At 44.1% G+C, this 27,631-nt stretch overlaps 2 protein-coding genes across 2 annotated transcripts; one reads left to right on the plus strand and one right to left on the minus strand.

The window, feature by feature from the left end:
- Positions 1-10,431, plus strand: ACY3 (aminoacylase 3). Its single transcript, XM_061609517.1, has 8 exons — positions 1-114; positions 818-1,019; positions 3,077-3,421; positions 6,257-6,509; positions 6,838-7,033; positions 7,128-7,221; positions 9,546-9,655; positions 10,098-10,431. Exons 4-8 carry the CDS (start codon positions 6,277-6,279, stop codon positions 10,287-10,289), a joined length of 825 nt encoding a protein of 274 aa, XP_061465501.1. The 5' UTR covers positions 1-114; positions 818-1,019; positions 3,077-3,421; positions 6,257-6,276; the 3' UTR covers positions 10,290-10,431.
- Positions 10,237-27,220, minus strand: CABP4 (calcium binding protein 4). The gene is made up of 6 exons (XM_061609518.1): positions 26,882-27,220; positions 22,633-22,663; positions 20,788-20,931; positions 18,102-18,211; positions 12,712-12,859; positions 10,237-11,835 (listed from the first exon to the last, which is right to left on the minus strand). The coding sequence occupies exons 1-6, from the start codon at positions 27,113-27,115 to the stop codon at positions 11,807-11,809; spliced, it is 696 nt and encodes a 231-aa protein (XP_061465502.1). The 5' UTR covers positions 27,116-27,220; the 3' UTR covers positions 10,237-11,806.
- Between the last annotated feature and the right edge of the window lie 411 nt (positions 27,221-27,631).

A 27,631-nucleotide genomic window follows, 5' to 3' on the forward strand; every position in this document is an offset into this window, starting at 1 on the left:
ACTTTCCAGACTTTTTGCGTCTCTAACCAGCTTGAGTGCCCTGAGTTGACAAGATCCATCCTGAGCTAAGAATGTTCTGGGCACCTTAGAAGGTAGCTGGAGGTTCTCTGACTGGTAAGTCTTCCCAGTTTCTGTTACTTTGCCATTGGACACCATGAGGGCTAAGAGCTTCTTCTGTGTAGCAGAATCGAAAATGTTTCCTTCTCCTCTCATAACCACTTCCTCATATTTTTTGGATTTCCTCCAACTTGCCCTTCCTCCAGCTGCAGATCCCTGGAGTCTTCACAAGATACTTGCAGGACTGTGGGGTCTCCAGGAATCAGAGCTTGGAAAAGTTACTTTTTTAAACTACAAGCCAGCATGGCCACTGGATTGGGCTGATGGGAGTTGTAGTTAAAAAAAAAACTTTTCCAAGCTTTGCCCCAGGTACATAGAGGATTTGTACAGACTAGGAACTGGCAGCCAAGTCATTGGCTGGTCAAGTCAAATGAATATGAACCTTTCAGTGATATATAGCTCTTCTTGCTTGCTTAGAGTTAACCTGATTGCAATGCTGAAGTGACAGTAGAAGTCAACTGGAAGAGTTGCCCTTTTATGCCATAAATTGTAGCAGCACTGTCTCATCTAGACCTGATCCCTAGCACTTCCAGGCCCCTTTGGCTCCTAGGCCTGCAGCTCCAGTCTACAAGCTGTGCTTGCTTTCCCACTTCCTCTCTATCAGTAGTGAACAGCCCCTCCTATTTGTAGGTCTTACAACTCTGCTGCTTTCCCCTTGGCTTCTCCTTTCTCCAACTTCTCCACCTATTGTTTTTCTCAGTCTTTTGTGTTTCAGGTCGCTTCCTACTTCAGGGATGTGGAACTTGTGGCCCTCCAGATGCTTTTGGACTCCAGCTCCTTTCAGCCCCAGTTACCATGGCCAAGGATCAGCTGAGTCGAATTACAGGGCTGCACAGGGCATGTGCTGTTAGGGAGGTGATCTATCAGCCGTTAGCTTCAAAAACATTCTGTTGATCTAACAGGTATCGAGTTGAGTTTGTTCTTTGTCTGCTATCTGCCGTTTTTACCGATTCAATTTTTTTCTCTTCAGAAATATTTTCTGAACAGAATTATCGATAAAATTAGCATTCTTAATGTCAGTATTTTAGAGGTGGATTTTTTTTAAAATCCAGTTTTGAAAATAGTTGTGGGAAATCGTTACATAAAAATCCAATTTGCAACAATAGAGAAAAAGCAAATTAATGGAAAATTCAGTACCAAATCTGAATTAGGCAGAATTCTTGCACATCCCTATGTACAACACACAGTACACTGCCTGAGCTGGGTCACAGTTGCCACTTGCTGTCTTCCCTGTGCTCCTTGCTGCCACCGCCATCTTTCCCTTCCTCCTCCTGCCTGCCACCACCTTGCTGCTGCCTCTGCTGCTTTCAATCCAGTGACATCCTTGCAGCTCAGTGTCATGCTCTGAGGAAAAGGCCCTTCCTCAGAGCAAGGCGTTTTGGTTGAGGTAGCTGTGGAGAATGCCTGCGCCACTGCCACTTTGCTGCAACAGTGGCAAATGAGGTTTAAAGTTTAACAGTCTCTGTTAAACTTTACAGCAGCTTTTTCCAACCTTTGGGTCCCCAGATGTTGCTGGACTACAATTTCCATCATTCCTGACCATTAGCCGTGGTGGCTGGGTTTGATGTGAGCTGGAGTCCAACAACATCTGGGAACCCAAAGGTTGGGAAAGGCTGCAAAAAGTTTAACAGAGACCGTTAAACTTTAAATGGTATTTGCTGCTGTTGTGGCAAAGTGGCAGTAGCGCAGATACTCTCTGCACCCATCTCAACCACAGATCCCTTCCTCAAAGTTGTGAATGGTGGGCCCAGAGAACCCTTTTAAGTATCATGCTTGCAGCTGCAACAGTTATTTATATTATTACATTCATATCCCACCTTTCCTCTAAGGAGCTCAACATGGCATACAAACATGGCATCAAAACCCTGTGAGGTAGAATAGGCTGAGAGACATTGACTGGCCCAAGGTCACCCAGTGAGCTTCATGGCTGAGGGGGATTTGACCCCTAATCTCCTAGGTCCCAGTCTATCCACTATACCACACTAGCATGGTGCGTGGGCAGGGAGTCTATGGTGGAGGAAGCAGCAGCCACAGTGGGTTGGTGATGGACTGACTGCTGTGGTGTCCACTAATGGGCAGCAAAGGGGGGGAACCTACTGCCCCTCGTAATCTGCCACCCGAGTCACATATCTTACCATGGCTCATTATTGGGCTAGCCCCAGTTTCCCCATCTCTGGCCTACATTGTCCCAATTTCTTTAGTCACACTGTCACTTGACCAGGCTCCCTAGTACTACTTTCTTTCCCCAGTTATACTATGCAATCTCTACTGATCCCAAGCACTGTGAAATATCCTCAAAGCCCCAAGTCTGATTAGCCCATTCTTACATTTGTTTCTCATCTCCTCTGTCCTTTTCTTCAAACCACATTCATTTCATAATACTTCAGGTTTTTCTTGCTCAGTTCATTGCCTACTCTGCAGCCTTCCCTCAGGTTCCTTGCCTCTGGGGAGTGCCTTTCCCTTGGTTTCCCTATGCCTTAATCCCAGCCAAATGGAATTACCCTTCCCTCACAGAAGCTGGACAGCAAACAGCTTTGTTCCCTCAACAAGTAGCCATTCCAAGTCATCATATCAGCTCAGCCAATCACTTTCAGAGATTTCACCACCACAAGCACAAAGCAGTATAAATATTTCATTTGTTTGAGGAATCATAGTGCATTTACAAGAGTCTAGTTGGAGGGGATACACACATCTTCCCTCTAGGCCATGTTGCCAGCACTGGGAAACCACAATGGATGCCATAATTGAAGGCTGTTGGTGAAAAGCAATTTCCCCTTTTTTCTACAGCCACCATTGCTATTAAGCTCATGTTATAGCGTGGTTGTGTGACTATAATGGGCATGGGCACCTACTGGACAGTGCCTAAATAATATTACTGCTGGCCAACCTGCCAACACAATAATGTTGGCCTTTTAAAAAAAGCCTTAATTCTCATTTAAATGTTGTTGTGCTTTCCCAGATAAGTACTTATTTCCTCTATGAGCATACATGTACAGTAGCTCTTTAAAAGAAGAGGGAAAGCAGGAGAACATCAGCAAGGCTTGACCTACTCTTCTGAAGAAACCAAGAGCCTGCCATTTTAGAACATCAACTCCTGTCCAACATCTGCACCACCTCATCAGTGGTGATCCTTTTTTGCATTGTGCTGTACTGGCTGTTTACTACACTTCTGTGCCTTAAAAGCAGGAATTCTCACCACCATCTACTCCTCCTTCTCCGACATCCCTGCCCTGTTTCTTTTGGCTCAACTCTGTTAGCTAAAGTGTGCCAAAACAGCCTGCCTGGCTCCCTATAGCTACTACAGGTGAGGTGATATTCTTGGACTTGGAGGAAATTGCTTCATGCTTTCCTTTTTATCTCTATAATAAATTTGCACTGCTGAAACTATGCTTTGCATGATGGGGTGTTGGGTTCAAGGCAGTTTCTTCTGGAAAAGGGCTGTACCTCAGTGACAGAGCACATACTTTAAATGAAAAAGGTCCCAGGTTCAGTCACTGGCATCTCCAGGTACAGCTGGGAAAAGCTTGTCTGAAACTTGTAGAGTTGTCCGCCGCTCTGAGCTTTCCAGGAAGATAGAACGGCATAGAAATGTTTTAAATAAATAAACTCTGGAGAGCCACTTGCACTCAGTATGGACAATACTGAGTAGGTGGAGCAGTGGTCTGTATAATGCAGGTTCCCTCTGAATTGTATTGGGGGTGTTGGTTCCCTCTGTATGGGTAGCAATAAGCCTGTGTTAAGAGAAAGGCTTATGCCAGAAGAAGTAGGACTTTAAGAAAACAGCTGAATGGTTTGGCCTAACTAAATGGTTTGACCTAACAGTGGAGTAAGGGAGGACTACAAACAAATTGGGATCTGAACATGCAGTGACACCCAATAGTTTATATTTTATTGTGTGTCAGTTGGATGTTCATATCCCAATTTGTGATACACAATAAAATATAAACTGGTTTTATGAAACAACTTTATAGTACAGATACAAACAAATTAAAACTAACATGACCTTAAAATACTAATTTGAAGAGGAATATCTAACCTAAATAAAACTAAGCCAAACATGGTGCAACCAATGGTCTCCAGTGGTCTCTAAAGTAAGTATATATACGGTGTCTAACATATGCAAAATATATATCTGTTCAAGATGCTCTGTACAGTTAAAACAAACGGGAAATATCTGAATAACACGTGTAAAAAATGCAGTGTTTAAGTGTTATAAAATAGCTAGAAAATACTGAAACGAAACCATGCTTCTGTGTGTAAAAAAAAAACCCCTCACCTTTGAGATTTGATTCTCCCCTTTTCTCATCTGCATCAATGGCCTTGGACATCAGATTTAGGCTGTGTACATATCATACATTTTAAACACATGGCTTCCCCAAAGAATCCTGGGAATGGTAGTTTACCCATCACAGAGCTACAATTCCCAGCATCCTTAACAAACTACAGTTGCCAGAATTCTTTGGGGGGAAGTTGTGTGCTTTAAATGTATCATGTATTCGCTGCCCACATCACAGTCTTTCTTGCTATGGCAAGATGTATTTCTGTTTAAATTTGGGGAAGGGCCATAGCTCAGTAGTAGAGCGTCTGCTTTGCAAGCAGAAGGTCCCAGGTTCAGTCCTCAGCATTTCCAGGTAGGGCTGGGAGAGAACCCTGCCTGAAACCCTGGAGAGATGCTGCCAGTCAGAGTAGGCAGTACTGAGCTAGATAGACCAATGGACTGACTCATTAAACGGCAACTTCCTATACGCCTATTCCTAAATTGTAGACATTGTTTCAAACTTGCATCTGTACATATAAATTAATGTGTGCAAATTGTATGCAAATAAGTGTCCTCTTTTGTCTTTGTGTGTGTGCGTGTGATGCATTTTCTCCTTTTAGCACTGTGTAAGTGACCACCCTAACTGAAACTTACCTCTTTTCCCCCCTCTTGAACTTGGTGGGAGGGAGGAGAAAGGGGTCTACATTACAGGCCCCTTTGACTTGTCCACTTCTGTGCAACAGCCTGTTAGAAAAGTCTCCGTCTTATCTTGGGTGGGTTCAGGAGAAGCACACATCAGCTGCCAAGCTCCCTCCCATGAAGTCTGCCCTCATGGTTGGAATCAGGCAGGGGCTCGTAACAGACAGACAGGTTAATTACAACAAAACTCATCAGTGCTTTCTCTGTCTGCTCCAGCAGCAGAGACAACAAGCAGCCCATGACATTTTGCTGCCTGAGGCAGAAAATCCGTTGTGTCTACAGCAGTGAGCACAAGCATCAGTGTCATGTTTGAAACGGTAGAGGATGACTTTTCTGAGGCGGTGGGAACGATTGTGAGAATAGCCTTTGTGGCAGACAGCAAATCTATCTCCGCATCAGGTTCCCAAAGAGAACCCCTGCACCTCAAGATACTTTACAACCAGCCAATGCATAGCTCCAGATGCTCCATTTGGGTCTCTTTGAACCAGGAAACTGGTAACAAACAGTTTCTTTGCCTCTCCCCTTAGATATGAGAATGCTACTAATGGGTGTTGCATTCCAAAGGCTGGATGGTTTACAGTAGCTATCAGGAAAATATCTCCATTCATCATAAACGATAACATTTTTTTGTTCAATGTCCCTGGCAATACACCAGTTCGCCATTTCCCATGACCAAGATCGCCAAATTCATATAAAAGATTAAACTGCAAAAATCAGTAGATCTTTAGAACATGTTGTAACCCACTTCTCTCTTTTTTTAATAATAATTTCACCATGCTATCAACACTGGTCGCAATATCAACACCAACACCACTGTGTGTACTTTTTGCGTATATACCAATAACATGAAACCATTTGCTTGTTTATAGCAATAGTTGCTTTAAATGCAAACTTCCTCTGCTGTCTCTAAATGGCACCTGTACTTACAAGTCATGCAGAAAGGGTAGGGATAAGGAAGATTGCCAAGGCCTGATCAGGAAAAATGGAAGCAGCAGAGGGCCAGCTATCGGCCGGCACTGCAGGATATATGAGGTTCTGTTAGTCCATTAAAGTCTTTGCAGAAATGGCTATTGAAGATTTGGAGGGGAGGGTAATGGTTTGGCTAGATACAAATGGGGATACTCTTCTCTCTGGTGTTTTCAAGAGGGCAACAGTCCCAGGTGGCCTTCTTTCTTCTAACAGGAGCCACAACCCTCACCATCATGGCACAACCTCAGCGCCTTCCCTCCTTAAGACGAGTGGCAGTATGTGGCGGCACTCATGGAAATGAGATGACAGGAGTTTATTTGGCCAAACATTGGCTAAGGGATGCCTCCGAGTTGCAACGTGGCACCTTCCATGCCACACCCTTCCTGGGCAACCCACGGGCAACAGAGCAATGTGTGCGCTACATTGGGAGGGATCTTAATCGGACGTTCACTGATGAACTTCTCAAGTGAGTACACGGTCCTATGTGCTGCTCAGCAGAGATTCCACAGGCAGGCAAGAGTTATGCCTCTGCAGCAGCTGCTGGAGAGGGAACACCAGCTTCAGCTTGTATTCCTCTATGCTAGGCTTGAGAATGCTTCATTGTGCTAAACCATCACTCATGGCTTGCTGTTGTTGCACTAAGGCTATAGACCCTTTGTAGACTCGGAGTTGCCCTCGTGGGACAATGCAACCTCATTGTCCCTTGTCCTGGTTGAAATCCCTCTTTTGGCACAGGAATCTGCTCGCTGTGGGACCCTCTGCATCACCTTTGTTTTTGCATGTCTATTTCGTAGTTCCACGGACTTGGCTACGAAGCCCTATGAGGTTCAATGCGCTCAGGAGATCAACAAGGCCTTTGGGCCCAGGGGTTCATCTCAAGCCTATGACTTCATGTTTGACCTGCACAACACCACAGCCAACATGGGCTCCTGCCTTTTTGTGGCCTCTGAGCACTGCCTGTTGCCCATGCACATGTGTGATTACATTCAGGTGAGACCGTGCTCCAGGAATTTCCTGAAAAGCTTTTTCAGAAAAAGCTGGGATTCCCCCTTACAGGCCATTTCCTTTCTTTTTCCCTCCACAGAAGCATTACACACTGGGACGTTGTCCCGTCTTCCTTTATCAACAGCCAGGAGATGAGACTCTTTACCTCACTTCAGTGGCCAAGGCATCACTAGGTAGGGAGTAGTTATCAGCCTGGACATTCCTGATGGCAGAGAACTATCTGGCTGGAGCTCTGCAGGGATCACTGCAAGTGGATTAGCCCAGCTACATAAAGGCATACAAGCTTAGGAAGGTACTGTCTGTAGGAAGCTGCCATATACTGAGCCAGACCAATGATCCATCTAGCTCAGTACTGTCTGCACTGAAACTCCAAGGTTTCAGACATGTAGCGTCTCCCAGCCCTACCTGGAGATGCTGGGATTGGATTTGGGATCTTCTGCAAGCAAAGCAACTGCGATACTGCTGAGCTAGGGCTCTTCTTTTGCTTGAAATGGATGGTGCTGTTACCAGCAATGCCAACAAAACACTGTACAGGCTGACCAGAAGAGGTGCAGCTCAATTTCCTTAACAATCATGTACAGGGGGGGAAAGGAACCTTTTTCAGCCTGAGGGCCGCATTCCTTTCTGGGCAACCTTCCAAGGCCCGCAATGTCTGGCCCAAAGTCACCCAGTAAGCTTTGTGGGTGAGGGGGAACTTGAACACAGGTCTCATCAAATCCAGCTACTACACTGTACCACACTGGCTCTCATATTGGATGGTGGTGTGTGGGATGGAAATGTGGTTCACATAGATTGATTAGCAGCAGGTGGTCAACCCAAATATCTGGGGAAAGCCATGGCAAGACACACTGTACAACAAGAATTCCCCAGGCGAGGGAGTGAAATCAAATGACCAGGTCATTACTGTGCCAGTTGTTCTTTGCAAAAGGCTCGCTGGAAGCTAACGACATTTGAAATATAATTCCAGTAGCGATGTAATCACCATAACCATTTCTTTCTGATCCCCTACTACAGCATTAGAACTGGGCCCACAGCCCCAGGGAGTGGCATGAGCTGACTTGCTTGCTCAGATGAGAGCCATCTTAGCCTGTGCTCTGGACTTCATCGAGCTTTTTAACAAAGGTGACCTATCCCATCACGCCTCATTCTGTACTGATTCTTGGGACTTGGAGTTGGGCTACATCAGAGGCAAGAATCCTGTTTGCTCTGACGGCTGCATTCCCTCATAGGGAGCCCTCCCAGGGGCTACACACCAGTGGTGTGTGAGTAGGGTTGCCAGGTTCAGGGCCTGAGACTGATCCTGTATCTTTAGGAGAAGAGAAGGTCAGCCAAGTGAAGGTGTCCTTGCAACACTGTAATGAGAAAAACCACGAGGTGGAATTCTCCCTTCCCCCTGCACAACTTTTAAAGATACAGAAGACCTCTTGGTTGCCAGGCCCAGCCTCCAAGAGGTCTTCTGTATCTTTAAAAGTTGTGCAGGGGGAAGGGAGAATTCCACCTTATGGTTTTTCCCATTACAGAGTTGCAAGAACACCTGCACTTGGCTCACTTTCTCTTCTCCTAAAGATACAGGATCAGTCTCAGGCCCTGAACCTGGCAACCCTGTGTGTGAGCCCAGAGGCAAGTGGATGGAACAATGGATATTACTTTTAGCTTTGTACAGGAGGCTACATTCCAGCCATGCAAAAGTTGGGGGGGGTTCTACATTCACGCCCCTCTCTCCATCCCACAACCAACAAACAGGAGGCATTATCATAGTGCAAGGACAAATTCCAGCCAGGCAAAAGCACTTGAGGAAGTTGCAGAGCAAGGCCCATGAGGGGGGTAGCCTTGGGAGAGCCTGAGAACCTGATAGAGAGGCCTAGAGGGCCTCCAGCCCCTGAGGTTCCCCACCCTTGAACTAAATGAGTGTGATCTAGATAGATTAGCAGAAGAAACATAGGGGATTGTTGGCATTGCCTTGATAGCTTTAGTGGTGAATGTTGCCAGTCTCCCTGCCCCTTTATTTTTATATTCACAGCAGAGAGAGACAGACAGATGGAGAGTGTGTCTGACCTACCAATCAAACAACCCATCATATATTAGAAAGTATTTTGGGGATATAATCAAGTCTTATCATATATGCTTATGTAATGGGGAGGCAATGGTAAACCCCCTCTGAATACCGCTTACCATGAAAACCCTATTCATAGGGTCGCCATTAGTCGGAATCAACTTGAAGGCAGTCCATTTCCATTTTTTCAATGGTCCATGGCGTGATTTATTATATTCCACCAATTAGCTCTGGGTTTTGTATAAACTTTGGTAGGAAGCCTTCACCAATACTCAGATGAGCTACTTGGCATGCATAGCCCCATTGTGATTGCTGAATGTGAGAGGGTAGATTGCATTTTCTTCTGCCCTAATGGACCTTTGGCCATTAAGCCTGAGAATAAACTGAGAAGCTATCCTTTTTTTGGTCTGGTTGTCCATCCATCCATCCACCTCCCTTTGTCAGGCACGTTGTTCCCAGCCTTCGAGATTGAAGCATACAAGGTGGTTGAGCGTGTGGACTTTCCCCGCTACTCCGATGGCAAGATCTCTGCTGTGGTACATCCAAATCTGCAGGTGAGCATGGAGACAAAGAAGGGAGGGGCAGACTATGTGTGTGTAAAAACTATAATCTGGTATGCATCTTTGTAGCTGCTGTTGCACCATGCAATAGGCAACTGGTTTCCTGTACCTTTAAGAAGCGTGTAGAAATGATAATTATGGTTGGTGCATCTTGTAGTGTTGTAAGGGAGAGAAAAGCTGAACCTGTCAAAATTCAGACCAGAACATAATTATTCAAGGTACATCAGCTGTCAGACTCTGCTACATTTAATCACCCAACACCCTGCTGACTGCTGTGTTAGAAAACTCTTGTTACATCAGTTCCCACTTTTGTGAGGGTTGCTCTCACCACTCAGGTCTAATCAGAGGATGTTGCAGATAAAGTATCAGAATGCTTGCTCTGGGTGGGGCTTCTGGCTATTCTGTATTTAGTTTATAATAAAATAATCTCTCTTAGGATAAAGATTTCCAGCCTCTGAAGCCTGGGGACCCCATTTTCCAGACACTCAATGGGGAGGATGTTCTGTATGAGGGTCCCGACATCAGCTACCCAGCTTTCATCAATGAAGCAGCCTACTACGAGAAGAAAGTGGCCTTTATTAAGATGGAGAAACACACATTCTTCCAACCTGCACTGCAGAAGTTTTAAACAAGTCATGTTTAATCATGGGAACAAACCATACATTACAAGAAGACATTTAAAATCCATACATTTTATATGATCTGAGAAGCTATTGTAGCGTACCTTGTCTAGGCATCCTACATTTGCACAAAAAATAAAGACTCTTCTTCGCATCAGTCCATGGTCTATTACTGGAGATCGCTTTATCTCATGTGTATATGATAAGATACACCATTCTCTAAAACAGTGATCCATGGCCTTTTCATCCAAAGAATTTGCACTGGGCTGGTCCTCAGCAAGTTTTCTCTGTTTGCCTTCTAATACCTGTTCTTTTTGATGAGCCACTGTGTTCTGATAGCATGAATGCTAGGTGTGGACTTAGATTTAAATCCTGCAATCCAGTCATGGGCTGCCTGAACCCATTTTAGCTCAGCCTTAGTCCCCACCACCACCACCAAAAACAATTTATCTCACTAGGATGGCAACTTATACATCACAAAAAAAGTAAAAAAGATACATTTATGTAAAATTTACATATGCTAATTTATATGTATACATGCCAGTTTTAAACATGTCTATAATTTAAATAAAAATGCAATGTATCTCATCCTGGTAGGAAAGACTGGCTGCATACACACCATATTCTTAAAGTGCATTTAAAGCATACTATCCCCCCCCAAAAAATTGGGAACTGTAGTTTACCCCTTACAGAGCTACAATTCCCAACACTCTTATTGCACTATAGTTCCCATTATTCTTTGGGGAAAATAATGTGTTTCAAATGTATGGTGCTGTGTATGCAGCTCAGGTGACTTGTATGCTAGCTCAGCCAGCAATCCGGTGCTGTTGATGGGCAACTTCAAGGCTCCTTGGACTTAGATGAAGTAAAATGGACTTGAGCTGGACTGCCTTTCAAATAGACCCAAGGTGACAGATGGCCACCCTGTCCCTCTCAGGGGCAGGGCTGTTGGAAATGACCAATTATATAATGACCATGTTATCTGGTGTGTGCGAGAGAGAAAGGGAAGGGAGGATTCACTCTCAGTTCTAAAACATAAATATTATTCTGTCCGAGTGGAAGGTTCCGGCCCAGACCTCACTGTCTTATGATTCTGGGCACTCCCTCACTTATGTCACAGCTTTAGAATAAGCCGTCTTGAGGCCATGTGAACTTTATTTGCTAATTAATCTCTTCCTGTTTGTTGAGTGAACAGGAAGAATAAACACACCAGCCCTATAATTAGACAAAGTGAGGCAGCTACCTCAAGTAGTGGACTGCAAGGAGTGGAGAGAACTGTGTTTGCTCTGAGGCAGGATAATTCCCCTTGGACATAGCTGACTATGTGAAGGTGGACTTCAGCTTGTCATTAGGTAAGTGCTAGTTTTCAGTGAAGCCTGTGAAGGATTGGAAGAGAGACTCCAGTCATCTGTGCATGATGCCCCACTATTTCCAGGAGGTGAAGAGTCCTCAAAGGGCAGCCAGCTCCCTCTGGCTACCTGGGGTGGGGGTAGTAATGCAAAGTCCCCTTCCTCTTTGGCTCTTGTTACCTGGTTGACAGCATCATCACAAATTCTGAAAGAGGTGGGAAGAGGAGAATCAGCCCCAAGCTGGATGCTTTTATTCATCTCACTGTATACTATTTAATGTAACTTACATAAGTTACATCATAACTTACATAGCTGTTTACACAACTTACATTCATTTCAATGAAAAGGAAATGTCAAAACAATTTTTAAAAAGCCATTATTTACATAGCGTTTGCAGACTGAAAAACAACAATGACATGAATTAATACTGATCGCATTCGCTCGACTGATTTCAATTACTGACCACAGAGGAACAGGTGGACTGCAGCAATTTCTGCATCCTTTCCCATTTTCATTGGAATTGTCCAGCATCCCTAGTCCTGACCCTGATTCTTCAAGCAGGCATATGCAGGCAGACACAGGGAGATACTGTACACAGGAAGTTGCTTCACACCGAATCAGATCATCGGTCCATCTAGCTCAATATTGTCTGTGCTGGCTTCTGTGGTTCTCCAGGGTTTCAGACGGGGGACATTCCCAGTCTCATTCCCTGGGCAGATGCTGGGGATTGAACCTGGGACCTTCTGCATGCAAAGAAGATGTTCTACCACTGAGCTACAGCCCTTCCCTATCTACCTGTTGACACAAGTAACAGCATAGTCCTCTGCGAGGACCAGGGAGCAAACTTTTAGGCTGTGTATGGGGATTGCACAATGGGGACAGTGTTCTGAACAGTCATCAGACACAGACTGAAGTGGAGGGTGATGGAAAGGAAGAAATATCATTTTTTTTCCTGACAGAGGCATACTGCATGAGGAACTAATCCCTCATTCTTGTATTGCTTGCAGCAGGACCCTCTAAACTGGAGTAGACACAGGGTTTAGGGAAGAGGGTTATCAAGGAACATGCTGAGTTCTCTCACCATCCAAGTCGACTCTTCCATCTCCATTGAGGTCCACATCCTGCAAGATCTCATCCACCTCCTGGGCCTTGAGCTGCTCGCCTAGTAGGGCAGTCACAGCCTGGCACAGCTCTGCCCCGCTGATCGCTCCATCCCCATCTGTGTCAAACTTCAGAAAGGACATGTTTGAGAGCCCAACTATACAGCTTTACCTCCAGCTTAAAGGCCTTAATTTCCCTTCCCTTCCTTCTTCTCATGCACAATCCTGCTCACCCCACTCCACCTCTGCTTCTCTGTTTTAAGCTGGCAAGCATTTGACACTAACTTTGGTCCCCATTACACCTCCATCTGCAACCAGCAAGGGAGCCATTTCCCTGTAGTGTAATACCATGCCCTGCAGGAGCATGTTTGTGGTGTTTGTGTTTGCGAAGGAAAAAGTACCCACGTGGCCAGGGACAATCACAGGGGTAATTCTCACTCATTTGCTATTCTTCCTCCTAGGGTGGTGCCAATTACTTTGGAAAGACCCAGGCAGTTGGCTCCACTCACATTGCTGCTTCATGCACACAAAGGGAAGGAGTTCCATCACTCTACTGTGGGTATGTGGTTGTGAAGGGAGCCCGTATCTCACTTTCATGTGCCAGGCCTGTCACAGCTGCTTGGAGTCCTACCAAGGTAAAGTTCTTTTCCCTTATTTTAAAAGTTGCTCCTCATTCCATAACATCAACATTCTATGAAACATAGCAGACACCTCTTATTTTAGAACATCATATCCGCACACAGAAGATCAAAGAAGGGATATCACAGACGCCAGCACTAAGACAGAAGGTATGCTTTTGAACATGTGTTTGCTACCTCTGAGCAGAGCTTGGAAAAGTTCCTTTTTTTGAACTACAACTCCCATCAGCCCCAGCTAGCATAGCCACTGGATTGGGCTGATAGGAGTTGTAGTTCAAAAAAGTAACTTTTCCAAGCTCTGCCTCTGAGCCATCTGACTGAATGTAAACAGTCACCTAGGAGCCTACATAAAGGATGATCAGGGGACTGGAAACAAAGCCCTATGAGGAGAAACGGAAAGGACTGGCTATGTTTACCTTTGAGAAGAGAAGACTGAGGGGAAATATGACAGCACTGTTCAAGAACTTGAAAGGCTGCCACCACACAGAGGAGGGCCAGGATCTCTTATTGAACATCTCAGAGTGCAGGACACAGAATAATGGGCTCAAGTTACAGGAAGCCAGATTTTAGCTGAACATCAGGAAAAACCTTCTGTTAGAGCAGTCTGACAATGGAACCAATGACCTAGGGAGGTGGTGGGCTCTCCAGCGCTGGAGGCATTCAAGGAGCAGCTGGACAGCCACCTGTCAGATATGCTTTAAGATGGATTCCTGCATTGAGCAGGGGGCTGGACTCCATGGCCTTATAGGCCCCTTCCAACTCTACTATTCTATATTCTGTGATTATACAGAAACACTTTTTTCCCAGAGCTTGGAAGTAATTAGTTAGGAAAAACAAATTTCTTGTAATTTATTACTTTTTTGGGGAATGAGTGGGTAATTTCTTTACATTTTGATTGTAATAGTAGTAATTTCATTACTTTTGAGCTGTCATTGTAATGTTTCCAGTGTTACTTTTGGGCATTACTTGGGGGGGGAGCAGGGGAAACACTCTGCCCCTTTGCTTCATGGATAAAAATAATGTTTCGTGCAGCGTCACTCTTCCCTCGTGCTCTATGGGTGTTAGGAGGTGATGAGGAAGGAGGTGGAGAGCGAGATGGGGGTGGAGTGGAGAAAAAATGGTTTAAAAATGGATGGTGGTGGAGAAGAATGGAGTGGAAGGAGAAAGGAGCTGGAGGGCAATGAGGCAGCAGCAGAATAGACATGAAGAACTGTGGAGGTGAGAGACGACAACGACGTGTGTGTGTGTGTTTGCACTTGGTGCCAGAGAGAAGCCCTCCCTGGCTGCTTTGCTGCATTTGCAGTTTTACCTTTTTTGCATCCCAGGGAAAATGTTTGCTTTGTGTCAGGGCAGGGCCCGGGAAGCGGTTGAGTGAGGGAGACTATGCTTGCTGTCTGAGAGAGAGAGAGAGAGAGAGTGTGTGTGTGTGTGGGGGGGGGTTGCACATGGTTTGGTGCGCAAAGCTCTAAGCAGTGGCCTCTGCCTCCCTCCCCACCTCCCCTCTCTTACCAGGGGAGAGACAAGAGCCGAGCCAAAAGCCTCCTCACAGCTGCAGCTTCGGAGTGAGCGTAAACATTTAAAATGTGAAAATGCTCATGCTCAGAGTATTTTTGTTGCTGTTTGTCAAGGCTTTGTGTGTGTGTTTTTATGTCTACTGTCTCATAACTTCTTTGTGCCTGAGAATGTTGTGTTTCATACAGTTACAGATGTTCTTTTTTAAAAAAAAATTGCCCAAATTCTAGTGGTGTTTTTTTGTTGTCGTTTTTAACTTGAGTTCTTTGCATGGTTTAGGGTTGGCATTGCAGGAGATCAGGCTCTTGTACATTTAATAGCTGTGGGGCAGGTAAAAATTAAATGGTGTAAGCCTTTTCTACTATGGATATACAATTATGGGGAAAGCTTCACCTCTTAACATTCTGTTTGTCAGACATCTTATTACTTGTGTGTGCCCCCCTCCTCAGATTTACTTTTGATTTGTGAATGCCATGACCATGGCCATTCCCTCCCCCTGTTTTTCTTTGCAGCAACCTTGTGAGGTAGCTTAGGCTGAGACAATATATGTACATAAGGAGCAGTTGGTAGTTGTAGTTGGTACAGCATTAACAAAGTATAGCCCCTGAAATGCTGAAATGTATTCTGGTGGAGTCCAGTCTTATATACGTCTACTCTGAATTAAGCCTCATTGAGTTAAATGGATTAGCATATAGGATTGCAGATTAATTTTTACCTCTGAAAGTAACACCCTGTCAGACATAGAATTTAAGAGACATACTTTTCTGGACATGTTTGAAACAGGTGGGTAGGTGAGAAGGGAATTGTGTTAATTTAATTGGGTCTTCAACATAGTACCCTCCAGATATTGTTGGACTACAATTCCCATCAATCTCAGACAACATAACCAATTATCAGGGATGATGGAAATTGTAGTTCTACAACATTTGGAGGGCACCAAGTTGGCTATCCCAGGTCTGTAAGGCCCCACAAGTAATTTTTGTTGTTTATTGCAATACATACAAGAACATCAGAAGAGCCCTGCTGGATCCAACCAGTGGCCCATCTAGTCCAGCATCCTGTTCTCACAGCGGCCAATCAGATGCCCTAAAGGGAAGCCCACAAGCAGGCCCGGAGTGCACAAGCAGCACTCTCCTATTCCCAGCAACTGATATTCAGAAGCATACTGTCTCTGACAGTGGAAGTAGAACATAGCCATCATTGCTAGGTGCCGCTGATAGCTTTATGCTCCATGAATTTGTCTAATCCTCTTTTAAAGCCATCCAAGTTGGTGCCCATCATGGCTTCTTGTGGTAGCAAATTCCATAGTTTCACTATATGCTGTGCAAGACTACATTTTTAATTGCAGGAGAAGGGATAATGTTTATTTTGGTGGATTACTTTTGATGTGTGCATTTTCTGTTTACCTACGTTATGTCTTTTAAATTCTGCCTCTGACAGTTCAGTCGTGCATACGTGTTTACCCAATGAATTCAGTGGGACTTACTCCCAGGTAAGTATGTACAGGATTAAGTTACTTCTAAGTTATACTGTTGAGAAAAATAATTACAAAGGCAACTAGTAAAGTACTAAACTTTGCATTTTTCTTTGATGATAGGGGATTGCCATATTGATAAAAATGTGTTTTAGATGAAAAGAGTGCTGCGGTGTTTTTTGCAGCCTGTTCCCTACTGATGGCAATGTGACGACTGTAAAAAGGCATTCCTTGTCTGACGTGCTTGTTGAGCAAAGATGAGACGTAACAGAAATGTATTGTAAAAGCAGCATTTCAAGTGTAAAATCTGATTTCGAGTGAAAAAGTATATGTGTGTTGGGGTATCACCAATCCTGGGGTGGGGGGTGGATGTGAGATTCTGTTAATCTTATGGATGAAAAAAATTCTACTGCCCTCTGTGTGTATGTGTTTACTTTTAATGTTGTTTTAAGCTACTTAAATGTGCAGCAGCCAAGGCCTGCACCTTGTAGGCACTCCATTTTTTTTTAAAGTAACAAGTGTAATTGTAGTGATTACTTTTGTGTAACAGTAATCAGTTACTTTCAGAGCAATTGTAATGGTAATTTATTACTTTTGGGGGCCATGAAACAGGAATTTAATTTATTACTTTTTAAAAGTAATCTCCCAAGCTCTGCTTTATCCAACCTCCCCTGAGCCAGGCCAAAATATGCCTCCTGAACCAGCCAAGCTGCCAAGAGGGATTGCAATTCACAATGGAAGCTGCCAGAGAGTAATGTATTAAAACTTCATCTAATTGAAAATGAAATGGACTGCCTTCCACTCGATTCCAGCTTATGGCAACCCTATGAATAGGGTTTTCATGGTAAGCGGCATTCAGAGGTGGTTTACCATTGCCTTCTTCTGAGGATGAGAGGCAGTGACTGGCCCAAGGTCACCCAGTGAGCTTCATGGCTGTGTGGGGATTTGAACCCTCGTCTCCCAGGTTGTAGTCCAACACTCTAACCATTATGCCACACTGGCTCTAATTAGTTCATTTTATTTAGCCATAGCAAGCTCCATCTCTGGCAGCAAACCATTTTGTCAACTGTAATCTCTAATTCTGTGGAGTCAGTAGAGCTACAAGCATTGTGGCCAAAATTGGGCAAGATAACGCTTGATAAGGTTTGCATTCTAATATGGCAAACACAGAGCAAGGTCCAAGAAAGTGAAGTGACTGGGAAAAAATTCAAATTTATTTTTGAAATGTATATGTCACTCTGCTAGCCGTGCAGGATCTTGAAACAACTTGCAGTTTAAAAACAATGGAAAATATATTATTTTGTGTTAGTAAGTTACCCTGTTTTGAGAATGACTGAGAATCAGTTACGTTTTTGACCCATAATATGCAACATACCTCTATTCTGGCAGCAAAAAAACGGCAACCATGTCTTAGACCACGTGTGGGGAACCTTTGGCCCTCTAGATGTTGCTGAACTACAACTCCCATCTGTCCCAGCCAGCATGGCCAATGGCTAGGGATGATGGGAGTTGTAGTTTAGCAATGTATGGTGGGCCAAAGGTTCCCCTCACCTGTCTTAGATCTATTCCACTGGGATGCCTGATTAGTTGCCACCCATATTTGTAGCCCAAGCCTCCATCTCTGTGTCTTAGCATCAGGGATTATGGAAATATACTGTGCCGATATATTTAAAGCATTGCATAAAGTATTGTTTGAGGAATATCACCATTCCCTGCTTCCCTCCCACTCATTGTCTCCCCAGCATACCTCATGGAAGGCAATCTTCAGCTCCCTCACGCCCACCATGTGAGCAGTCTCCTCACGCAGCTTTGGACCCATCATCTCTACAAAGTCCTCAAAGTCTACACGCCCACCCACTATGAGGAAAGAGAAGAAGGAAAAGTCAGCTTCCCAAGAAATAGGCAGAGAAGCTAGTTAAACTTACAGCACAATCCTATATATCTAATCAAATGTAAGCCCAAATGAGTTCATAAGAACATAAGAAGAGCCTGCTGGATCAGGCCAATGGCCCATCTAGTCCAGCACCCTGTTCTCATAGTGGCCAACCAGATGCCCAGGGGAAGCCCACAAGCAGGACCTGAGCGCAAGAGAACTCTCCTCTCCTGCGGCTTCCAGCAACTGGTTTTCAGAAGCATGCTGCCTCTGACTATGGAGGCAGAGCACAGCCTTATGGCTAGTAGCCACTGATAGCCCTATCTTCCATGCATTTGTCTAATCCCCTTTTAAAGCCAAGTTGGTGGCCATCACTGCGTCTTGCAAGACCAAATGCCATGGTTTAACTATGCAGTTCAAAGTTGCAGGAAGCCAGATTGCGGCTGAACATTAGGAAAAATTTCCTAATGGTTAGAGTGGTACAACAGTGGAACCAATTACCTAGGGAGGCTGTGAGCTCTTCAACACTGGAGGCATTGAAGAGGCAGTTGGACAGCGACCTGTCAGGTATGCTTTAATTTGGATTCCTGCATTGAGCAGGGGGTTGCACTTGATGGCCTTATAGAGTCCAACTCTACTGTTCTATGTGCTGCATGAAGAAGTATTTCCTTTGGTCTGTCCTGAATCTTCCAACATTCAACTTCATTTTTTAAAAAAATATATATTTTTTTACCTTTTTTTAAAGATGTCTTCAAAGCTTTAAAAATGTAAAGTTGTTTTGTTTCAATGTATTTTAAAGTCTGCTTTTATGATGTTTTAAAGTGTTTTTAGTGCTTTTGCTTGCCGCCCTGGGCTCATGCTGGGAGGAAGGGCGGGATATAAATCAAATAATAAATAAATAAATAATAGAATGTCCATGAGTTCTACTGTTATGAGGGGAGAGAGGAGAAAACATTTTCTCTATCATTTTTTTCCATGCCATGAATAATTTTAAACACTTCTATCATATCGCCTCTGGCTCTCCTTTTCTCTAAACTAAAAAGTCCCAAATACTGCAGTCTTTCCTCATAGGGGAGTCCTCATGGTTGCCCTTTTCTGAACCTTTCCCAAATCTACAATAACCTCTTTGAGGTGAGGCGACCAGAACTTACACAGTATTCCAAATGTGGCCGCACTACAGATTTATACAATGGCATTATGATATCAGCAGTTCAATGGGGCTTGCTTCCAAGCAATTGGGCTGCAGCCTATTGGGTTGGATCCAGATTAAGTTAGTCATGCTTTAGTCCAGCCTTGACCAACCTGGTGCCCTCCATATGTTTTTGGACTATATCCACACTGTACATTTAAGCATGTCTATACCACTTTAACAGTCATGGCTTCCCCCAAAGAATCCTGGGAAGTAATTTACCCCTCCCAGCGCTACAATTCCCAGCCTCCCTTAACGAACAACAAACTAGGGAGAACACCCCTGTCTCACATCAAATGTTACTGCCTGCTGTACACTGTATTAATATACTGTGAAATAGCTTGTCCTTCTGAAACGCGGGTAGTAAAGTGACCATCATATTTTCCTTTGAACAAAGATTTAAGGTAAGTTAACAGAACTTTTACAGTAGGTTTGGTTGCACTTTTTATAGAACAACTGTACCTCAAAACACAGTCAATAACAAATGAGGCCTGCAACAAAATGTTGCAGCATGGAGAGTTCCTGCTCACTGTTCCAGTCAGTCTGCCACACCCTTTCCCCCCACAATACTCCATCCCATTCCCATCTGGTTTTCTGTACCTCTACCTAACAGTTAGTCATCATTCTATGGCCACTGAGCATGCTCAGTCCTCATCGTGTTGTTTTGGGATTTAGGAATTTTTTGTACTTCTTCAGACTTTGGGATTCTACCAGGTCTGCTAATACCTCCCTCTTGTAGGTGGATACTGCTATTGGCTACATAAGCAACAGCACTCACAAATGAACATTGGAAATAGAGGGAACTGTTTTCTGTCTGGGGAATAAGAGATTATTGTGGTAATGAACAAGAAGCAGAGGTCTGGCATTTTGCATTTAGACAACCAACAGCCCGAGTCTGGTCATACTATTCAAAAGTAAGGAGGTTCCTTGTGCTTTTGGTTAAATATATATTACAGAACCATAATTGTTCTATAAAATGTTAGCTGCTCAGCTGCAGTTTGTGAAATGTTAAACAGTTCACTACATGTCAATTTAGTGTTCACCAATGGACATTTATACCATGCGCGATGGAGAAGATGCATCCATTCTCCATCCCACAATCAGAACATCTAGAGACTCTGGGGTGGGGGCTGAAACATGTAAAATGGGTACATTAAAACAAAAAAGCTGTCCCTAAGGACAAAATAAATATCAGAAAATAAGGACTATCCCTGGTAAATAGAGACTGTGGAACCTGTGCCATTCTCGTATGAGGAAGCAGCATTAAGTCAGTGGTCTTCAGGCTATAAGGGACTGGGTAGCCCTTCCTGAGACTGGTTTTGGACATGAGTTTAGGAGGGAAAGGAGAACATAAACCCCCACCCAACTCACTGCGCATTTTGATGTGTTGTGAGATCTCAATCAGTTCCATCTCAGTGGGCATATAGCCCATGGTTCGCATGCACTCTCCCAAGTCCTTGTACCTGATGTAGCCATCCTGGTCAGTGTCAAACTCCTTGAAGGCATCTAGCAGTTCTGCCGGGAAAGGTCCAAAGACATTTCATAGAAGGGAGACCAAGATTCCTGCCTTAACATCCTCCCTCCTCACATTGCAGACACAGGAAGGCCATGCACTACTGCAAGGGACAAAGGACAAACATGCCCCTGGGGGCTGATCTAGTAGTTCCTCTTCAAAGGGTTGCCAGACATCCAGCATGCTAATAAAGACTTTGTGAAGAGATTTAATGTGTACCTTATGTGTTTGTCACTGAAAAATAAAATTGCAGTGGAGGATAACAAGGTACTATAATAGCCATGTAGGCACTGTTGTCCTCTTTTCCAACACTTTGTTATTTTAATTATGAAATGTGACTAGATACCAGTGATTATGCTGTGGTCTTCGTAAGCCCCTTGATGATATTACTTAGTTTGTCCAACTGATAGACAAGGCCATAATTGTTGGAAGTGGGGCAAGAGCAACTCCTGTTTTGTTCTTTTGTTTAAGCTCCAGAAGGAAGATAGGCTAGGGTCCTCCAGATGGATAGGCTTTGTTTACCTTTTACCTGTGATGCTCTGACTGACTTCCTTCTGTCGCTAGACTGACACGCCTTTAGGGAAGGTTACTTGCCCCTCCTCCTTCTGCCCTTTCCATTCCTTTGTCCTCCGGCTGACCAGGAGAGAGGAGACATCCCTTTGTCTCTGCTCTCTCCAAGCATGGGGCTAACTCCTTCACCTAGGTGTTATGCCTCCAACTTAGCTAGTTAGAACTAGGTATGCCTTTTCTATCTACTATGTATTTCTATAAATAAAGTAGCTTTTCTTATTTTACTAAGTCTCAGTGATGCTGATGCAGGGTAAAAGCCTGCTTTCTTACGCAAACGCATGCACACGCTGGCACACTTGCATTTCAACATCTGCTGTTACTCTCTGCTGCTGTGGTGCTGCTTTTAAATGAAATTAAGCAACACAACTACACAGAGCGCAACAATAATTAGCCAGGATAAAGGGCAAACCTAAATTAAATTGCCACGTTGGTTTGCCCACATCTTTTTCTGCCAACCTAGAGTTGTTGTATCTTGCATTAGCCACTGGTACCAGAAGCAGGTCAGCTAGGATAGGGGTGCTACCAGCCACGTGTGGTAGTAGAAAAACTGTGATTTCTTTGGCCACCCCACCTGAGATAATCATTAAGGTACAAAGGCATGAGGCAAGACTGAGCAGCTGGAAACCAAACCAAACTTTAGAGAAACAAGCCGTGGTTTGTTTGATTGTCCGTACGACAACTTGGGAACTCATGTTTTGTAGTATTATTTGCAAACGAGAAGAGAAATGAAGGAATAGGAAGGAAATAATTGTGTGAGATGCCTCTTGCTCCTAAGTGTTATCCTTTTCCCCATAACAAGCAGAAAGCCAGTAATAAATCAGTGATAATACAAATGATTCATAACAGATTTAATTTCATAGGTTTATGTTGTGCATGTGGTGTTTTTCCTCCCCACCAAACAAACAATAATTTGACTGAATCACAAAGGTAGAAAATTGCTATTTGTTTTGTTCTGATAAAAAAAATCATCTGGAGCTTCTTCCAAAATGGATGCTGCAATGCCATCCTAGGGATATTGGGGGGGGGGAGGTAAGGGAGATGTGCAAAGCCCTTTTACTGCATCTTCCTCTCCCATGCCTCATGAGACCAGGACCCAAATTCCCCACCACCTTCCCCCAGCAGTGCCAACTCACCATCCAGCTCCACTGGGGAAAGCTCCCTCTCCTGGTAACAAGGAGACAAAAATAACAAGAGCAGGGAGTTAGAGCCCAGGGCTCCTGCATATGGCCTGTTTACTAGAACTACCTCATGAGCAAAATTAAGAAGACGATGAAGCCTCAGAGGAGAGGCATTCTTTTCCATCTCTAAGCTATCTTATATCTATAGCTATGGAGATGCGTTAGGAGAATGTACCTCTTATAGCCTATAGGAAACGATTTGTTGCCCAGATATGCTAGACACTGCTCTAGCTCAGACACTGGTATCTGCAATTTACAATGAAATCCTAACCGTGCTACTCAGGCATAAGAGCTATTGAATTCAAAGGGGCTTACTCCCAGGTAAGTGGGGGTTAGGACTGCATTTGCAACCTAACTTTTGTGTTGACTCCATCAGCCTGTTCCAAACCCAACTCTCTCTTCCTCATTGTACCATCAGTGGCATGATCCAGGCCATGTTTCCAGCTGACTTTTATTTTCATTTCCTATTTTTTTCAACATTTGTAAAAACTGCATGAATTTGCCCTTGCAGTTTCCCTTTTGAGAATTCCAAGAAATACTCAAGGGTTTCTAAACATCCCCAAAATACACTTTTATGGCTTAACCATCTAATACATCTGGTTATTAATATGCACAATGTCCCATTTTTAATGACCCAATGTGTTGTTCTGGAATCTGTTTGCTTTTTGTATTTCAGAAAGTAAGTTCCAGACTGAAACTGTGCAGCCCAGTCTTCCACATGTTTTCTTAGAACTGAAGTAAGACTTACTAAGTTCAGTGGGTCTTACTTCCAGGTAAGCGCACATAGGATGTCCAAGCAAAATTACCTCTGTCTCAAAGAGAATAATGTACAACAATAATTAGTTGTATATTCCCAGTTTCTTTCTTGCACTTTATCTTCATGTGTTTACAGTTCCATCAGATATGTAGGGAATGGGGGTAATTCACAATACAACAGCAACATGTCTTTAGGCAGATACACATTTTATGTAGTCTAACAAAGGTTTTAAAAACCTTTCAGATTAACACAGACAGGTGTTTTGCTGTATTTTACAAATATGCAACCATCTTCTTTGCTAAGTATCTTTTTGAAATCTCTACCTCCTTCCAATTTTTTATTTTCACTTTCTTCCATCTCAAGATTTTATAAATGTTTAGCTATTAACTCTTTCTGTCTTACTGGCCCATTTAAGATTTGTTCAGATAAAATTCCCTTCTTAAAGCTCACTATTATTATTACACATTTTATCACATACAAAGGATTTAATTTGTAGCTACTGAAATGTAGGCCTTTTTCTTGCTGCCTCAACAATTTATTAGAAAAAAATCATACAGCCGTGTGAAATTAAGGCTCCAATCCTAGTATATGTAGTCGCCTGGGAATAACAAAAACAAGAAAAAAGATGACAATACTGTTTAAAATAAAGAAGCTCTGTACTATATCTAAATCGATGGGTTAAAAGCAGGGCTGCTGCTGGTTCCTGTTGAGCCAACCAGTCTCTGCCAGTCAGTATCTATTCTTAGCGTCTTTATCCCTGAAATAGCAAACTCAGGTGGTGAGCACCATCAGGAATGGAGCCAAACAGAGCTAGAGGTTTGATTTGGGGAGCCCCAAGATTTGCAGAATAAAAAAATAAAAATATAAAAAGGCAAAGAATCTTAAAAACAGCACAATGAGAACTGATCATGTTCAGTACAGAATACTTGGGAAATCAAACTAGAAAAAAACGGGAGAATGGAATAAGAGTATTCTGGAGAAGGACCTGGCTGAAATCTTGAACAGGAACGCTCTAAGAGAAGGTGAAGATACCCTGCAACATTTTGTTGCAAGTCCTACTTACTTGTCTTTATTAGTAAAGACATATTTCCTTGGCAATGCCTTCTGAGAAGTCTCATCTCTCTCTGAAGGAAGCTGATTAACATAGAGGGAAGCTTGCATAATGAACTGAGTACTCAGAATAACAATCCTCCCCACTTCCACCCTACTGAGAAATCACTTCCCAAATTAACCTGCTGAAGGTTAGAATAAACAGATTGGAAGTCAAGCACAGCTGGGCAGACCCTTTCTCTCCCATCCCTGCATGAACAGGAGCAGGCTACCCCCAGAGTGTTTAACTAAAAGCTGAAGGTGCTGCAGCTCCTGTTGGTAGGGACTCCTGGAGAACCCCTTCTGAGCCAGAAGAGAGCTTTGGGAAACCCCCAAGGGCTAGGTTACAGTTCCTTCGCTCCTTCTTCCCAACTATTGCTCTGGCTAATGGGATTTCCTGGCCTCCTAGCAGGGCATTATCAGACCTGGGCTATTTATATAAGTTAATCAAGCCGGGGTAAGGATGTTGTAGAGGACTGATGATAATCTTCATGGGCACTGTGCCATCCCTCTGCTGATTAAAGTCCAAGTAGATCCATCTCGTTCTGGTTCCTGAAGCCCATTCAGCCTCTGCGCTATAGATTGTGACAAGCTGTTGCCTCTGCACGGAAACCTTTGTCACAGGCATGCTGGAGCTACATAGAGATGTACAAATCAGGGGAGAGTAATGTTAAGGAATAAAACAGTCTTCACCAAACGGGTACCTTCCAGATGTTTGGGACTGCAACTCCCACCAGCCTCAGCCAGCATGGCTGTGCTCCAATCGGCCCCAGCATCGTATGGCCTTGCTGGTTGGGGCTGATAGTCGTTGTAGTCCAAAACATCTGGAGGGCACCAATTTGGCAACGGTTGGAATAAGGCATAAGGTCTTGTCAAAGATGGAGGGAAGGGAACTGCCAGGTGTAGCACAGATGAAAGAGGGAAGAGCTACAGAGTTGTCATCCAATACACAGTGCTACCTTACATCAGATTAGGCAATATTTCTCCAGCTAACCTATTGTCTGCTGTGAATGGCAGGGTCCATTTCCCAATCCTTGTAACTAGAGATGCCAAGGATTTGATTGAGAGCCGTCTGCAGGTGAAACAGGTGCTCTGCCATTGAGCTGCAGTCCCTTCCTGAAGGACCATATGCTCCCCAAACATCACTGCATAGTGATGTTTTCTCAATATATGAATGGAAGGGGAAAAACCCACCCCAATTGCCCAGTAGCAATACACTTCTTTGAAAAATGCAATGTACTGCAATCCCTGCAAGCTACAATCCCTGTTCTCTGGGCATTCCATCCATATCTTATTGCCAGGAATGCAGCCCTTCCTCAGCAAAGATAATCCTACCACCCAACAAAATTCCATTAATACTATGCTGGTTCTCTGTGGCTGTGTACAGCAGATGTAATGTTACTTGACTGGAAGCACGTCACATTATGATATTCCACTCCAGCAAACAATATTCTCTCATGGGTCACAGCTGAGAGAAAACTGGCTCTGCAACTTTGCAGCAAAAGCCAGCTGTGCACAGCAACTATTGGCTGGTGCTTGCGATGTCACAAAGCCAGCTTGCCCACTATTCCTAGAGCAGTTTTTCAATTCTCTTTAAAACGTTTTTTTAAAAGTTGACAATACAGTTACATGAATGAACATATGGTGCTCTAAAACAAAAACAAAACAGGACAACACATCTGAAACATAACGGGGGAGGCAGCAAAACTGACCATTGTACCAGAGTTCAGATCACTAGCATGTACGCCTGTCATTGACGCTATGAAGATGAGAAGAAGCCATGCCTCCCCTCCACTCCACAAGACAAATCTGTTGCAACTCATGGTCTAATGTTATGTGCAAACACAGCCTCAAAGTAGAAATGACAGTGAATGACCTGATACCCCCACCCTTAGGATTCTATATAATATATTGCTTGTACTCCACAGCCATTTATTTGTGATCACTTTCATTACTGTCCCTCCTGAGCCCACTGAGTCACTCACTTCCCCACTCTCCTGATTTCCTTTCCTGCATTCCACAAGTGGGACCTGCAACAAAATACTGCATCATAGTGTGCTCCTGTTCATTGGGTCCAGGCAGCCAGCCATACTCTCTTTCATCACCCCCACCCCATTTTTCCATTTCAAAAATCAGTATTCTGTGCCCACTGAATATGCTCAGTAATCCTTGGACTGTTACAGGGTTTCCCCTACCTTTATAATTTTCCCTATATAATTATTTTTTAACTTCTGCAAATGTTGGGTTTTCCCTGCTGATGCCACCTGCTTGTGCATGGCTGGTACCATTTAGCTTAGTTTGCTGTTGATATACAGAAATCCCACTGCTCCCTCCCTCCTTCTCTTGACATGGACTTACCTTGCCAAAAACAGTATTGAGGAAAGGTGAGTAGGCCTTAATGGCAGCTGCATGGGGGTCAGCATGATGCTTCCTGCTGTGCTTGCGCCCCTGGCCACACTGGGAACGTTGCCATGATTCAGAGCCAGGGCTTTTACTGCCCTTGTGCCCGCCTTCTTCCTTGGGGAGCTGCTCTCCTTCCCCTGCTTTGCCCTTGGCTGGGCCCTCTGCCTCCCTGGAATGCTTGCGTGGCATGGGATAGGTGTGTGCCTCAGAGAAGGGCACCCTTTGAAGACTCAGAATGTGGGGGCTTAAGAAGAAGGCAGGCAATCCTCTTATGCCCCACTCCCAGGGAGGAGCAGGAGGGTGGGAAGCCAATTAGTGGGGATTATTGTGGAGATCCTAGTGCTGGCTTTCAGGCCCTTAGAATGACTGTAGTGGGTGGCTCCTCCTACCACAGAAAAGCCACCTCAGAGCTCTCCCATCTTTAGTTGTCATGCAAGAGGAGCTGGAGCCAATGGGCAGAGCATGTGTTTTTTCCAGGCACATTGCCTCAGGCATGAGCCAGCCATCCCTAGTTGAGCTCTCTCAAGCAGCAGAACTGAGGATACCTGTGACCAAGATGGGAGGAAGGATTAGGTTCAAGAGATGCTACCTGGCAGGTGTAGCAATGGCAAGACAGACACACCATAGGGCAGCCAGTGTAACATGGCTACTTAATCAGGCCTACAGCACTTCTTTCCTTTCCCATGCTCTGTTTCTTTAATATGT

This window comes from Rhineura floridana, chromosome 2, assembly GCF_030035675.1.
Source record: "Rhineura floridana isolate rRhiFlo1 chromosome 2, rRhiFlo1.hap2, whole genome shotgun sequence".
Taxonomy (NCBI): Eukaryota; Metazoa; Chordata; class Lepidosauria; order Squamata; family Rhineuridae; genus Rhineura; species Rhineura floridana.